At 41.1% G+C, this 17,721-nt stretch overlaps 1 protein-coding gene across 1 annotated transcript in view; it reads right to left on the reverse strand.

Annotated features, from left to right (window-relative positions):
- Window positions 1–17,721, reverse strand: part of LOC116044905 (contactin-associated protein-like 4) — a 143,719-nt gene that overhangs the window by 40,846 nt on the left and 85,152 nt on the right. Inside the window, exons 11-16 of the mRNA XM_036004830.1 lie at window positions 17,522–17,628; window positions 14,350–14,469; window positions 13,767–13,967; window positions 7,476–7,638; window positions 4,784–4,911; window positions 3,398–3,568 (exon numbers count right to left, since the gene is read on the reverse strand). Of these exons, the coding sequence (XP_035860723.1) occupies window positions 3,398–3,568; window positions 4,784–4,911; window positions 7,476–7,638; window positions 13,767–13,967; window positions 14,350–14,469; window positions 17,522–17,628 (890 nt within the window). The remainder of the gene's footprint in view (window positions 1–3,397; window positions 3,569–4,783; window positions 4,912–7,475; window positions 7,639–13,766; window positions 13,968–14,349; window positions 14,470–17,521; window positions 17,629–17,721) is intronic.

Below are 17,721 nucleotides of genomic sequence, written 5' to 3' on the forward strand. Positions count from 1 at the left end.
CACCCACACCAGCATTTCACTTGTACAAACAGGACACGTCTGCAGCCTCTGAGTTAGTGAGAATGACAGACTACTGAAACCTCACTTTGTGATTTAGGTTGAAGGAGGCAGGTGTATTTTTTTTTTTTAACATAAAAAGCTGGCATGGATCTTTACTTTTAGTTGCATATTTTCACCGTTTTTACAGTCCACAGACCTGCCAATGCTACAAATTAAAATGAAGGCAGAAGCTTTTACAAGCAGGTAGGTTGGAGACCAAACAAGAAGACTGGGGGAATGTAGGGCTCCCTGGAACATAGTTTAATTACTCCTTCACAACAAAACAACAAACACAAAAACCAATAGAGCTTCTACCTAGACACACTGCGTACAGTTCTCAGGGGATAACAACAAACAAAAGACTAGAGAGTCTGGCAAGAAGTAAGGTACTGATGAGGTGGAAGAACTAGACTGTGCCGTGCTTCTCTCCAGAATGCTAGACCGTTCTTTATTTCAGATCGCTGACCCTTGATGTGTGAAAGCAAAAATGACTCTGTTCTGGGCCTCCTGGCCTCAGCCAGTAATGTAGTACACATTGTGCAGTTTTAAGGTAGATTGTAGATAGATATTTTACATATAAAATACATTGTCTTAATAGTGATTAAAGGTATGAAAAGGTGAACAATGATGACACATTTTACGGATAATTTCACTGATAATATTTTAAAAAGTGGATGATGATCTGAACTCAACTTCTCAGTGGAAAGTGTCCGTGATGTATGTATTATAACGTAACTGTCGTGACGTATTGACCTCACATCGGCACAAAAAATGCATTATACATGATAAAACATGTATTAGGCTCATTTATAACCTAGTCGTAAAGCACACAAAGTAGATATAGTGTTCACATATAGCTTCAACTACAACACTTAAACACTACAGAGTTAAAAGGCTACTCAATTTTGAATGACCCGATACTCTGAAAGAGGCAATTGTGCACAATGAGGAATGAATTTTAAAATACCTTATTCCTCCTTTATTGAGTTTTTTCAGACTTTTAATTTTGTGAAATTTTCGCTTATAATGGACTACTTTTTAGTTGCATTTGTGCTTTATTTTGGAGTATCGCTTAACCCAAAGGTTCTGAATAATTCTTCCAGCACTGCCCTTATATTAGCCAGCCCCAGGATCAGGACCACGGGCAGCGCCTTGGCCCGGTTGGTGCTGCTCTGTTTCAGCACCACGGACAGCACCTCTGTGCTGCATGTCTGGATTTACTTCCCTTCTGCTCAGCTCGCTCTGTTCTCCCCCATCACCAGCAACAGATTTAGGAGAGTGCAGGCGAAGCAAACCATCGTCCGTCATGTTGTGCTGGCGGAAGGTGAGGATGTATTACTATGGGAGTACAGAATCAAATCAAACACTGTCCCGGCATCCTACAGTAACTTCATTTAGAAATAGTTCTCAGCCACAGTGTTATAAAGCCATCTGAGGAAGCCGGCAACCGAGCAGCAGTATTCAGAGCTGGAACAACCACACTGACAATGATTTCCCCGAGGAGAGAGGGTGCTGCTGCAGCAGTGTCCCTGTATTAGATTCTGTGTGTGTTCCTTTTAATCCCATTTCTAAAACAAATTCCTCTGAAATGCAATGCAAAAACCCCCCACAAAACGGCAAACAGAACCAAACTAAGAAGGTAAAGTAACGTGAAAAAGTCTCAAAAGGCAACTAGAAATGACTGTAATAATTGATTCAAGGCATCTACACAAGCCGTTCTGATTGGCCACACCACCGCTGCCCATAAATGTGTAGCTCATACCATCCGCAATACTGCCATAACCATATAAACACAAGGACACCTTGTTGGGTAATACAGCTATATTTCAAATGACACAATTTATGGCAGGTTATAAACAAAAACCTTACACCCCGGCCACATTTCCATAGCACCCATAAACTAAGTTACACCCTGATGGTAATTACTGTCATAATGTAAATGACACACTATGGGGCCTCGTAAATGTGCGCATTACACAAGAATCAATCAACAGAGATTAATGGAGGGTCGCGGCTGAAATGCCCCTGAGAGTTCATAAAACAACTGCCAACATAAAACACACCCTGCAATGATTATGATGAGTTCCTTTTATATGGATTTCACCTTGGTTCCATTTTATTTTCTTGTGTTGTGAATGCAATGTTGTCCCATGTGGGCCAGCATACGTTATCCACAGAGAGGTATGCAACGCATTTGACTGTGTTCTGCGGGGGTGTGGCGTTATATACTGTATGTGCCTCATTCCTGAGCGAGTAACTTGTACGCTTTGAGCACAGATAACTATATTTTGCAAGCACATTACATTACATGTTGAACAGAAATTAACACTCGCAAAAAATTATTTTGTTTGAGCAAACAAAAACCTATTCCGTTTGCGTGAGAGGGGTTATTATTGCACGTTAATATGGATAATAGCAAACATGCAAATACATGTATTGAGCAGGGTTTAGGTTTTTGTTTGTGCAAATGAAATAATTTTTTGCAAGTGTTAATTTCTGTTCAAAATGTAATGTAATGTGCTTGCAAAATATAGTTATCTGTGCTCAGTAACAGAGTTACTCACTCAGGAATGAGGCACACGTATAATGCCATACGGGGGAAGGAAACAACGGAAAACAACAAACAATGCAACCTAGAGCAGATTCAAATGTTGGAAACACGCAAGCAGTCAACAACCTGTCAATAACAAAAACTAGATTTCAACCAACCTCATATATTAAGGATAAACCGATGGGTAAATATTACCAACCTCTACTGTAACACAATTTTAATCCCAGCACTGGGAAACTAATTATAAGGATATGAGTATGTTTTATGAAGTATGAGTGTACTTCTGCGACTTGGGCGGAGTGATTTGCTAGCAGCACCTGAAGCCCTGTGGTGAGGAGCAGAGAGTTCGCCTGGAGTTCGCTCAGAGTTGGAGTAATAATCACTCCGCCCAAGTAGCAGAAGTAGCAGTGCTTCACCTTCTGAGAATATAGTTCCCAGTTTGTATACGGTTAGAAGATGGCTGTGTCTCATGTGACCTTGTTATTTGTACACGTTGTGACTATACAAATCACAACATGTAAATATGAACATGTTGCCGTTATTTTGTCACTTATTGGGAGCAGTAGGCTAGATGGAGCCGGTTACCTCCAGGATCTGTGCTAAGCTAGGCTAGCGGTGGGTGCGTCAGACAGAGTTACAACACGCACGGAGATGAGAAGGGTATGTATGGACTTATCTAACTCTGGGGGATACGGTGAATAAGACAAAGTCCCAATAAGTCGGCGTGTTCCTTTAAAGACACACACACATATCCTCTTTAACTGTGTTTTCTTTGGATTCAGTCTCCACCCTCCAGCTCCTACTCACAGCTCAGTTCGATCCGGATGAAGTCTTTGATGCCCAGGTTTTCCAAGAACACGCCAGACGAGGCCGTGGTTTTAAACAGGAAGGAGATATCTGCGCTCAGCTCTCCGTGGAAGGTGGGGAAGTGGAGGTACGATGTCTCCTTATCGAAAAACGCAGCGTTCCAGAAGTTCTCTGAGAAACAAAATGAAAACCTTCTTTAAATAGAAATCAAATCAGAAAAAAGGAAAAAAAAGTTCAGCTAATTAGTTGAAAACGACGGTGTACGGTAATCTGACTATGTTTTGACTTTTGTGTCTTGAGCTTTAAGCAGGAAATTAAAAACGATAATTACAAAACAATTGAAGAGAGAAAAAAGTTAGTTTTAATGATTGTGACTGTACTTAATCTGCTGTACTGCTCTTTTTATCTTAATTCTTACTCTTATTTTTAATATATTCTGTGTGTGTATATATATATATATATATATATATATATATATATATATATATATATATATATATATATATATATATATATATATATTTATACTTATATTGTTTGTTCTGTTTAACCTATTTGTTTAACTTATTTTAGAGAATGTGTGACATGCACCTACAACACCAAAACAAATTCCTTGTATGTGTAAAAAAAGTACTTGGCAAACAAGCTTTTCTGATTCTGATTCTGATTCTGAAAAGGTTCTGAATAAATCTTCCAGCACTGCCCTTATGTTAGCCAAGTTTCTCTCTGAGCCCCAGGATCAGGACCACGGCCAGCGCCTTGGCCCGGTTGGCGCTGCTCTGTTTCAGCACCACGGACAGCACCTTCAGTGCTGCGTGTCTGGATTTATTTATTTATTTATTTGTTTATTTAAAAGGGACAATGCACATCAATTGACATTTTTTTGTTTACACTCAAAATGTAAATGTGCCAGAGTTAGCAAAAAAGCTAATTTTCATCTGTAGTGCATTGGCAGGTCAACACATCATCATATCACATTAATAAAAAAGAATGCAAGAAAGATAGAAAGCAAATTAAGAAAGTAAAAAGAAGAGAAAAGAGAAAGGGACAAATAAAATAAATAAAAAATAAGTACAATACAAAGAAGGGCAGTACCTAGGATGAGGTAAACTGCAATTTTGATTGTTTTTCATCCATCTCTTGAGTGTGGTTATAAATGATAATAGCTGGTGCTTTCTCTGAGTTCAATAGGAAGGCAGTTCCAATATTTTGAGGCCTGTACTGAGAAGACTGTTTGGCCAAACTTACTACGTCTATATTGTACAACACAGTCTCCCTTCTGCTCTGCCCGCTCTGTTCTCTCAACACCATCGCCAGCGAAAGATTTAGGAGAGTGCAGGCGAAGCAAACCATCATCCGTCAACTTGAGAACTGGGTTGGACTTACTGTCTCCATGACAACGGAGCGGGCCCACCCTGTAGGAGGCATCTGACCCGGGCCTCTGGATGTCACCCAGCACCAGAGACCTGACAGGGAGGCTCTCCTTATGGGCGAGCAGGCCTGAGTCTTCGGCCCTGCAGGAGAAGAGACAAAGGGGAAGAAGCAGAAACAGTCGTGTGATGACGGAGAGGTTTAACAGAAAGAAGCAGGAGGAGGAGAGGGGAAGAACAAAAGGAGGAGAGGGACAATACTAATATGTATGTGTATGTAAATCTTACATACACATGTATGTGTATGTAAGATGAAAAAAGATGGATGGGGAGAATCAGCAAACACACTCTGCTCACATAGCCCAAAATATGATCATTTGCTTGCAAAGATGTGTGCTTGTTTTTAATGTTACATCACTCTTGTGACAATGTTACATGTTGTAACTAGCTGATGTAACCATTGCAGTGTGTAGGTGCAATCTCACGGGGACCTATTTATTCCAAAACTGGATTATAGCCATCCTGACAGTCAACATCCATTCCTGGCAGTTTCTGGAATAGCTACTCTCAACACAAGACACCTCCTGTCCATTTACACCCACACACAGCTTCACACACTTAAGATAATCCTGCTGTTAGCCTGGCTGCTGAGGAAAGTTTTGTATAAAACTACATCCAGGACGGGAAGCGAGCAGGGTATACAGCACTTATATAGAGTTTGATGAAATATTGAAGAGCAGCACCTCCGGTCTGTAAAAATAGAGCTGGCGTTGCACAAACAGTTTGTACTGGGAAATGATATACTGTAAGTGAAGAAAATTCAGGGAAAAGTACTGGCCCGAAGGCCAGAGGAAGATCTGACTCCAAATTATCTATACACTCTAATTCCCGTGCGTTGGTTAATGAGACTAATGACACCAGAACTCAGGGATCAAAACTGAGACGATAGATTAAAGTCAAGAAAGTTTACTGAAATCCAGCAGTTAAGCTTACAAAACACAATTGTGGGTTCACAAAAATGACACTAAGGCTATGTTTAGATGGAAACGATCTGAAGAGAAAACGCAAAAGTGGGGTTGCGTTCTCACTTTTTATTCCGCTTTTAAACAAGCGTTTTCGGGGGGAAATCTGCGTGTGTATGGTGACGCAAAAGTGTGTGAAATGCGATCCAACAAAGTCCGCGCGCCTGTGTAGAAGCTTCCTTCTAGTTCTCTCCCTCTCCTCCTCCTCTCTCCTTCTCCTCTCCCTAGTTGTGCGAAGCGAACAACAAAAGCTGACAATTTTGTCTGGACAGACAAGGAGGTGGAGTTATTGCTCCAAACAATGCACACACACACACACACACACACACACACACAGACACAGACACACACACACACACACACACACACACACACACACACACACACACACACATTGACCCCACCCCCTCCCGTTCCACTTCACCCTCTGGTACAGAAAAACATACACTCACATTCCTGGGCTATGAGGTAATCAAAGCTTAAGCTAACTATCTGTGTGTCCCGAGTCTATACATTATACAGGGAATACAACTTTAATACTGAGAATAACACATCTAGATTATAGAAATATTTCTACATAAGGCAGAAAGTGAGGCAAAGGTAAGGTACATTGTTTTCTGCTTCCCACATTAGCTAAGTCGATTTGTTGTTTGCTTCACTGCCAAGTCGGTTTCCTAAAGGTTTCTGCAGGTATACAGTCTTCACTCATGTGTGGTATTCTAGAAAAATAAATTACGAGCAAATTAAACTACTCCTCATTCATCACGTAGATTTTTTTAAATTTTATTTTTTAATATTATTTTTTGGGGCTTTTCCGCCTTCAATTAGGACAGGACAGCTAGGTGAGAAAGGGGAGAGAGAGGGGGAAGACATCCAGGAAACCGTCACAGGTCGGACCCGAACCCTGGACCTCTGCGCCGAGACATAAACCCCTCAGCACATGGGCGCCTGCTCCACCACTGAGCCAACCCGGCCACCTTCATGTACATTTTGCTCTGTATTCAGTAAAAGACGACCTCTGTTTACCATCAGGGTAAAGTCTAATCTGGAGTTATGAGATTGCGACTGCATGAGGGCAATACATTCACACTTAGGTCTAATTATCAAATGTGTCTGTCTGTGCATCTTCAGCAGGTGTTTATGTATCATATAACAAATCAAATAATTTCAATAGAAAGAAAATGTCTTTCCTCACTTTTCTTTAAGTTAGTCACTCTTAATTAAAAATACTATCCTCTTTAATAACATTACTATAAAATGTGTTTTAAAGTCTCTTATCTATCTTAGTTTTTATACAAAGACCACAACAAGAGATGAAATATCTAATGATTTATGTACATTTCACATTAAACTAAACTGATACTCTTGACAAGATTACGTTTTTTCTAATTTGTAGAATTTTTAGTGCTGGAAAGCACAGCTTTTCCAGGAAATGGTCATCATGTTGTACCAGTTATTAAATAGAAATGCAAAGAAACAATACCACCACAGCATATATACAGATTACTGATTCAATTGTCCTCCATGTTCAAAATGACATACAACATTGTTCAACAGAGTATGTTGTCCTTCTACTACTTGCTTGTGCAAGTCACCCCGAAAGAGCCTTTATCTTGTGACTATAAATGTGGAGAAAAATGAAATATACATAAAATACAAATAGGTGTTAATTGATAATTTCAGTACCAGTCCATGCGGTCGGCGTCACAGTTGCAGTAGTGTTGTGGGTCCACACAGTCACCCTGCAGGCCGCAGACACACTGCTGGCTGCCTGGATGAGCTCCGCCCCAATAAGTCTGCACACGACCGGGACCGGGACCACCGAGCCACCAGCTGAACGGAGAGCCCTCTGAAACACACACACACACACACACACACACACACACACACACACACACACTGATACATATGTCATGTATGAGAAAATATTTGGTTCACTTAGAGTCTTACTCTTCTCAGTGGTGGAATGTAACTAAGTACATTTACTGTACTCAAGTACTCAAGCACAAATGTTGAGGTACTTGTACTTTACTTGAGTCTTTTCTTTTCGTGCCACTTTCTACTTCTACTCCGCTACATTTCAGAGAGAAATATTCTACTTTTTACTCCACTACATTCATCTGTTACAGCTTTAGTTACTAGTTACTTTACACATTAAGATTTCTTCACACAAAACACAAAATCTGATGTTTTATTCTAAAGTAAACTAGCCAATAATATAACAGTCTACAAGTCCAGCTGAACTGATGAGACCATTAAACACACAACTGTTTGGATCCTTTACACTTTCTACAATGGGAGGATCTTTCTCCATTGAGTACTTTTACTTTTAATACTTTAAGTATATTTTCCTGATGATACTTACAGACTTCTATTTAACCCTCATGTTGTCCTTGGATCAAAATTTGAGCCGTTTTCAAAATGTCTATATCAGAAATATGAGTTTCTTTTTAAACCAAATTACCCAAAAATAACATGTATGGTACCCTACGACGCGTCTTCGCTAGTACAATTAATGATTGAATTGTGTTGAGTGTTTTATTCAATTTTATAGCATTTGAAAAAATAACTGACTAAACTTTGACATACACCAGTCACTGATTATACATCAACGTGCTCTTCTCTGATATTGGTCAAAATAATTCATAAATTCCGCTTTTTTAATTGAAAAATTTCAATTTCATAAACACAAGGTTTATTGACCACGTCAAATGTTGAAAAAAGTGACCCGAGAGGACATGGTCGGTGGGAAGACAACACAAGGGTTAAGTAACATTTTCAAAGCAGGACTTTTACTGTAACAGAGTATTTTTTACAGTGTGGTATTAGTACTTTTACTTAAGTAAAAGATCTGAATGCTTCTTCCACCGCTGACTATTCTGTTCAATAGTGTGTTTTTACTCTTAATGTCCACACAAATGCAGGAAACAAACAAAGATATGTATGCTGAGAGAACAACCTGGTCTCAAGCCAGTTCGTAAATAGTCACGTTATTTAGATTTATTGATTTGCGTACAGGTCGCGATTTTCTCATTTATTTCGTGTACAGGTCACGATTTTCGAACGTGACCATTTCACGAACTGCCATGACACTGGGCTGCTCTGGGGGACGCAACAACGGGGAAATTAAACGCCACAACGGGGAAATTCAACGCAACAACGGGGAAATTCAACGCCACACGCCAGCGACAACAACGGGACGGACCGCCACACGGGGACGCGATCCCTGGGCGCAGGGACACGATCCGCGGTCTCTGTGGCACGCAACAACGGGGACATGAAAACGCCACAACAACGGGACGGTTGAGGTTAGGAAAAGAAAAACTGGGAAAGGAACCGTCACACGCAGGACACGCCAACAACAACGGGACGGTTGTGGTTAGGAAGAGAATAACGCTGAAAGGAAGGACGCGATCCCTGGTCTCCGGGGTGAAAGTCCTGTATTGTTTGACCCATCCACCCCCCCGACCAACCTCCCTACGTAGATTTTCTGCTTTTCATACTACTCCCTACCGTTGTCGTGCTGTGATCACGAAATATGCTTCCCATTTAAATACATTAAATTAAAATTCGTAATCACCACACGAAAAAAACGACATAATCGTGTCCTGTTCACAAATCAATAGATTCAATAACGTAACCATTTCACGAACTGCCATGAGACTGGGCTGGAGATAAAACAGCTAACTGCTTTACTGTTTAAAAGCAAGGTGATCAAAATATTTACTTCTTCCACACATTTCACCAAAAAAGGAACATATTTAATTTAGTGAATAAGCATTGGACCAGGTCTGCCATGTCATGTATTTACAGTAGTTTTTATGGGCATCATAGGCTCTCATTCTGAAATAGTACCGATACAATCTAAGCATTTGAAGATGATACACAGTGGGACTGTTGCGTTCTCTTCACTCCCACTGAGAAAGCTGCAGAGTATCTTGGCAATAAAACTGAAAGCTTTTTGGACAAATGAAAAAGATATATCTGCTATTGTGTGTTGCTAGCATCATTGATAAGGGAAAAATGAGTTAGGGTTGTGAAAGGTCCATCCATTCATCATTCCAAAAAATCTGGGAAACCCCTTTACATTGCTTTTATTTTACTGAAACTTTTTTTCCTGCACAACACCACTAAATATGTCCATAAATACTGTCTGGACATTGTTGCCCTCAACACGTACTGCTTATTTCTTGTGATTTCCTTGTACAGACTGCAGTTTGTTAACTAATTAGCCTACACTTTATTGTAAGCCACTCTAAGGGCCCTATCTTGCACCCGGCGCAGCGCTGCACGAAGCCCGACACAAGTGTCTTTGCTAGTTTAAGACTGATGCAGTTGTCAATTTCCCGTCCAGCGTAAGTAGCATATATACCTGCGCCCATCTGTGCGCCCATGGGTGTGCTGGTCTTACAGGGAGGTGTGTTCAGGAGCATTCTTGGTGTATTGCTATCTTGAGGCAGCGGGAAGTGAACGCACCATTGACCAACAACAACCTGGTCTAAAGTCAATAACGCAGCATTTCATTTTTATTTTAACAGCGCATTAGTGAAATGCGCGAGCACACTATTCTTGTTACACACACAGGGACGTGCAGCAGCACACAAACATGCAAAAGATTAAAAATAAAAATATTAGAACGCAATTAATTGGGAGACAGTTTGGGACAACATTTTCCACTGTGCCAAGAACCCAAATCACCAGTATATCCACTTCAACATATGTCATAGGACATACTGGACTCCTCAGAAGAGATACATCTCTAAAGTCATTCCTACTCCCTATTGCACGTTCTGTCAACCTGAACAAACTGGAACTTTCCTACATATGGTCTGGGAGTGTGAACAGGTGCAGGAGTTCTGGCATAAAACAACATCAATATTATCTGATGTGATAGGATGTCTATCCCTACTGACCCGATTGTTTTGCTACTTAATGATGACTCTAAATTACACCTGCTTGAGAGACAGAGGAAGATTTAGAAAATGATAGCTCAACGCTGCCCACGGCACGTATTATGGAATTTGTTCTGTATGTCTGTATGATAAATGGTGCTAAAAAGTAAATAAAATTTGATCTAAAAAATAAAATAAAAATAGTACAATGTGAAATAGTATTACGATATGATCTGCTTGCACGCTTTCACTTTACGCACCAGCAGATCAGTTTCTTCTCCTGAAAATCTCTCCTTCCTGCTCAGCAACTCCTCCATCATAATAGCAATACGCCAAGGTCCAAACGCGCCTGGCTTTTAAAGGGAATGAGAGATGACACTCTGATTGGTTTATTACATGTTACGCCCAAAACACACCTATGAATTAATGAAGACACTAAGTACAACCCTTTTGAACCATGCGTTGAACCCTTTTTTCTTCCGTCAAACTAGCAAAAGTGGATTTGTACACGCGCATCTGCGCCATGCGCTTCATGCCATGTGTTTACATCGTTAAAATAGGGCCCTCAGAGTATCAACTAAATGCAAAGAAAGTAAAACACCTCCCTTCCGTCCATCCATCCATTGTCCCTCCTCTTTCCTCATCTACTGTTTGCCACAAACTGTTCCCGTCCTGTTTTTCTGCCAACTGTCTGTGCTGCAGCCAGAGAGAAGATTGGCAGAGGATTAGAATGCATACGATAAATGCTGAATTTAATCAAAATTATAATCATGAAAAGTTTCCTGTCTACTCTGTCAAAGGCTGTGTTTGCTACAAGTCAACATGGTTCTCCGCAGCATCATGGTCCATTAATGACTTGATGGAGTTAAAGAGACAGCATCAGAAAATGTTTGAAAAAAACTGACCAACTTAATTACACTCAATCTTAAAGAAGGAGACATTCAAACAAATTGTACACAATCTATTAGTCTGGCTCACTGGTAGAAAGCAAGAAAATCCTTGGAACCTGATTAAGTTTGTAGCAATGAGTGGTTACAGGGTGAGTGAATCAAGACGGAAAAGAAAAACACTAACATGTTTTTGAACTACCTTTTGAAGGTAATCATTAGTTTTGCGCTTTTAAGTCTGAGTTAAACCTTAGCAGAGTGGATCTGTCACCTCAAATGCAGAGCCAGCCCACGTCAACAGACTCCAAGTTAGAAAAGAAAAGCTTCTTTATTTTCTAGTTTGAATCCCTGTGAGGAAAGTCTGGGCCAGGATGGTAAAAGAGCAAAACAGGAACCTCCGGCTGCATTCTATTTTTGCTTAGAATAGGTTCCAAACTGAGTAAAATGACCCGGAAGTATCAAAGTGGCAGCCAGCATGGTCGAATTCTCTACATGCTTGCTTTCTTATCTCCTTTAGACTTCCCTTTGGACCATCCTTTAGCAAGGGGAAGGAGATAATGCTGTCCCACAAATCCTTGCGGCAGCAACATTTAAAGGGGAACTATGCAGTTTTTTTAGCTTAATTTACCTTAGCTGAACAGCTTTGGAGTCATTGGAATGGTTATATGACTTTTTTCGGATTGAATAGTGGTCGTCTAACTTCCCCCGAGCGCCTGTGAGCAGAAAAACCACCCTTGCAACTTTGGGCTGGCGGGCCGGTGGCCTCAGCGTCAGGAAGTATGGCGTGATATCAGGTCTCGCGATGTAACGAATTGCTTCACGGCACTGCACACATACGCCCATCCAGGAACCGGCTAGCTATAAGAACAAGGTAGCGATGGAGTTTTTCACACTGTCGTCATGGCTGAGCCGCCAAAAAAGAAGCAGAAAGCTAGGAAAGCATTGTCGAAGGAACAGAGAAAGAGGAAACGGCAGAGAGCGAGGAGTCAGACACGAGTAAACATCGGACCTGCGTTTTCAGAGTGGCGAGAACCGAGACAAACAGAAGCCTGCAAATCCAATGCTGCCCTGGCGTTCTTGCTGTTGCACTTGTAAGTATCTTTGGGATAAACTCTGTTTAATCTTTGTATTTCTTGTTATTGTGACCTCAGGATGTTTGCTATTGTCTGTAAAGGTTTTTATCATGATTGCTGTCTGTTACGAGCTTACTAGCTAGCTAGCTAGCGGAGATGTTAGCATAGTCGTTAGCAAACACCTCAGTGGACATGGCTCCGTGTGCTTGCCGGCTTCTTTGAAAACAAATGCACATGACCAGAGGGAGAAAATGGGAGAGGGGGGGAGTCGCCAACGAGGTTTTACGACAGTGTTGCCAAATATCTATTCTGAAGCTGTAGGGGGGGCTCTATAGAGAAACATGTGAGCAAAAAGCGAGAAAAAAGCGAAGAAATTGCCAAAATTGCACAGCGCCGCTTTAAGGCAACACACAATTGGTCCGTTCACAAAAACAAACGATATGCCTATGTTGCATACATTTTACAATTATTTTCAGATGATCCAACTACTTGGGAATTATGAGTGGACAGTACGTTGAGCGGGAGCAAATTTACTCAATGTGACGACCATTTCTTTTCACTTTTGTGACTGGTAGCCTATATTTCAATTCAATTCCAACCTCGGTAATGAAGTAATATTTTCCACCAGTTTGTCCACGTTTATAGAGCCTGCATGAAACAGCGTGGGAAGAAGACACGGGGCAAAGTATCTAAGATGTGCATGTAGTAGTCCGTCCTCAGAACATTGTTGTTTCACCACGGCAGATAATACATACATCCATAACATTGGGCGTCGCAGGATAACAGAGCCTAGTGTAAGTGCAATTGGATTCTCTGAGCACCATGGAAGTCCTGCTTCACATCTTTCCTTTTCTTCGTTTCACTTTTCCTATGTTTTTTTTGTCTGACAACAATCTTTGAAATCGGTCTAGTATTAAGCAAGACCGATGCAGTCAGCAGTCAGCAAAACAAGCTGCAATGTAACGATAATGGGCAATTGCACACCTTCCGTTTGTGTCCACTCAAAGTCCTGTTTTTGCCAATGATGTTTTCTATCGAGGTCAAGGAATAGTGTTTAGGAAAAGACATAGGATGCAATTTCTTTGACTTTTCGACTGCAGCCCTAGATAAACCAACAGGCTTTACCTGGAGTGTTGAGGAGGCGGGACTTCCTGCAGTGGTAGGACAGTTCCTGTTCGCAGTGCTCTGACTGGCTGATGGCGGCCAATAGCTGCTCCTCTTCAGTCGAGTAGTCAAACTGGACTGAATGCTGGTTTACACCTGGAGACGGTCGGACTCTAGTCAGCTCGGTGTTGTTGTGCTGGATCACCATCCATGTGTTCTCCTCTGTAGACAGACACACACAAGGAAACACAGCAGTTACTATGATGCAAATTACACTAAATAGTCAGAAGTACTTAGTAACTTAAAGGGCTTAAGATCAGTTGGGAAGTTATTCTTCCCATCTGTGTTTTAACTTCATAGAGTAACTTTTCTCCATTTTTAATTAAATTTTTTGTCTTAAAGTGAAAAACTGCTGCACAGTGTCTCGCTTACTGCTGGTATACTTATCCATTTACAACGTTTTGTCGTGCTCAACCTTCATTTGGTATCTGGTAAGCATCGCAAAAGTTCAATACTGTATATGCGTGTTGTGTGTGTGTGTGTGTGTGTGTGTGTGTGTGTGTGTGTGTGTGTGTGTGTGTGTGTGTGTGTGTGTGTGTGTCACCTGTCATGTTGCAGTAGACCAGCTGCGGTTTGATTGGTCCGCTGCCGTCCACGTCGATATAAAAATGTCCTGATGTGTTGCCGTTGTGCTTGTACGCCTCGCAGGACTGTTGGTACACAGCTGGGAGGAAAAATAATGAGATCAGCTCAACATGAATCACATCCACACCAACACAGGAGCTGTGAGGTGGGGGAGAGACTACACACTGTGGAGGATCAAGTCTGCTGTCACCACTGCAATGCCGTCTCACCAGCAGAGTCAAGACAATCATCTGTAGTTTTATTTTTCTGCAGCAGCATCCCATAGTGTGAAGATGAATCCAACTGGAGAGGACAGTAATGACTGATGGGACACACGCATGCCCACACACACACACACACACACACACACACACACACACACACACACACACACGCACACCAGTGCATCCTCTGCAATCAAAGAATCAAGCCTTTTAAGTCAAATCCATATCTCAAGGTTCCCACACTGTTGTTGCTCACTGTTTATCTCTCTTCTTCTCCACAGCCAAACACCTTTTATCCATCACATTCTCTCAGTGTGGTTCGAAAAAGATTGTCACAGAAACATCAGCAATAAACATGAGACCAGAGGTGAACCGTGTGAAAACTCTCCTCCTTTGCTTCCAGGATTTTGACTCGAGGGAATCGCTACAGAACCATTAGATCTTACCAAAGCTCACCTCACTGCTGCTTTCACTTATTCAGTCAGTATTTGGCAGTTTAGTCACGGCTAAACTCTCACTAACCTCCGTCATATCACTCACATACAAACAGGTTTTATAAAGCGGAATACTGGGGCAGGCATCACTTTAAGCTCACAAAAGGGTTGTTTAATTTGAAAAAACCCACCACTGTAATTAATGAACATGGTGGTAAATGCCGCTGTGATTGGCAGATTGAAATTCAAACTGTAAAACTGAGCTGCTTTGCCATTTGAAGCAACTTGAAAAGTCTCTTAAATACCCCTGACATGAATGACTTGTACATAAAAGCAGCAACACAGAACTACGAGCATTCTCCAAGCTGTTCCATTCATTCATTTTACTTCCCTGTAGTGTTTTGCTGTAAGTCATATTTTTTATTTTCATTCCAATTGCCTTTTTGTTGGAAATAGTACATGTAAAAGTAACTCTATGTAAAAGGAAATTATTTATCTGCCTTTCCTGCACTATTTCTCTCAGATTTGGCCTCTCACTCAATTCTAATTTCTAATCTGTCACAGCTCTCTAACTCTTTCTCCAGCCATGTCTCTTAGAAATCACATTTATATAGGACAAAGCTGCAGCAGCAAATACATTTTCAAAGCAAAATAATGCTGACTGAATTGGGTTTTACATCAATAAGTCAGGAAACATTTGACTGACAACACATGGCATTTATCCACTCTTGCATTACAGTATCCACTAGTAGCAGCTAAAGCATGATACAGAACCCCATTCTCATCTTCATCAACATGCTTTTGTCGAGAGAAAATAAAAACCTGGTGCACAGATTCAGGTGTGTAAGAAAATACTCAGCCCTTCTCCACATTTGGATCCTGTTTGGACCAATTTGTTAATCTGGCTATCACCAGACCAAGCTCAATCTTTTAAGATTGAACATTAGTCTGGGGAGTCTGCTCTGTATTTTCTACTGCACAAGAGGCGTGATCAACGGTTATAGTTCAAATGACTCTGTACGCAATTGGATAGTCCTTCAACCAATCAGACCAACGATCCGGGTGACGTAGCAGCGACAGCGGGTTGCTGCCATGGAGTGCTGCGCTTCGGTGGCCGGCTTGTTGAATGTAAACAAGAAGCTGCTTAGTTGCTTCTCTATCGTCATCGTGTTAAACCCGCCAATAGTGCGCCAGGTGGATAAGCCAGTTTGTGATTGGTTCCCGCAAATTTGTAACAGAAGCAGGATAGATAAACGTACAGGTTTCCAGCCTGAGCTGCAGGGAGGAATCAAATTGCCGCCAGATCGGGCTGGGTTTACCCAGTCTACCAATTTGTTGTAAGTGTTAACATTTTTCTAAAATGACCTAAAAGCAGGCAGGTTTCTAAACATTCACATGACCAGAGAAGTGGTAAAACATGGGTAAATATTGGAGATGCATTTGAAAGATGGAGACCGCTAAGAGCCCAAAATGACTTTAAGAAGGATGCCAAATTTCCATTTATATAGCACAAATCTGCAACAGCAAAAACATTTTGGTGGCAACATAATGCTGCTCGAACTATGTTTCATATCAATAAATCAGGAAACATTTGACTGATAATGTATTTCATGTATCCACTCCTGCATTACAGTATGCACTCGTAGCAGCTAAAGCATGATACATTCATGTTTCATGATTCATGTTTTTATGGTTGTGTTTAGCACCTGATTAAAGTTAGGAAATGATTGTGGCCTTAGTTGCATGCAAAAAGATAGTTTATAAAGACAGTACCGTTCACGTATACAGGCAGGCGCCATCTTGGGAAAACAATCACAACCAGTCAAACGACGAACGCCGTGCAATGTGAGCTGAACTGTCACTTGAAATCTCCCATGATCCGTGGTTTCCCAGTGGGTCGATAGGAATTACGTTTGTGAAATGTAACTACATGAAATATATATATATATATATATATATATATATATATATATATATATATATATATATATATATATATATATATATGTGGCACTGTGTTCGTCGTTCGACTGGTTGGACTGTTTTCCCAAGATAGCGCCCGCCTGTATACGCAAACAGTACTGTCTTTATAAACTATCTTTTTAATAAACTGTCTGTACACTTACAAAGTTCTCAATGCTTCGGTTTACATGTAGGGACCCTCATTACGCTACCGTTGAAGTGAGGTGTTATTTTGAGCCTTGTTAGTGGTATGTGCCCTGACAACTAGCGTCATAAGCTAATTAGCAGTTTGCGATAAAACTGGTCACATTCGATTAGCATGAAAACATATCCCAGAGAACAGTCGACTTGGTACCCATGTGTTATTAACCCCTAGGTTCATTTTGCGCCGTAATTGTCCTTTAAAGGCAACAGGTCACAATGCAGAGAGAGTGGGAGGAACTGGTGGCTCATTGGTTGGCTGACAGCGCTCAAATGGTTTATTCTGGCCCTACTGTCCATTAGTTACTGCATGTGCAGATGTTTGACTTACAGCTGTGACAGGTGGCTCCGCTGTAGCCGCTCTCAGAGCAGTTACAGTGGAAGCCGGTCCAGGACTGACTGCAGAGGCCGCCATGTTCACAACGACTGGGAGAACACCTGACAGAGAGACAGAGGGAGACAGAGAGACAATTTATAATTAATATAACTCATCCTAATATTGTGCTAATGTTCATATTACTGTTTATTGTG

Source organism: Sander lucioperca, chromosome 9 (genome assembly GCF_008315115.2).
Source record: "Sander lucioperca isolate FBNREF2018 chromosome 9, SLUC_FBN_1.2, whole genome shotgun sequence".
Taxonomy (NCBI): domain Eukaryota; kingdom Metazoa; phylum Chordata; class Actinopteri; order Perciformes; family Percidae; genus Sander; species Sander lucioperca.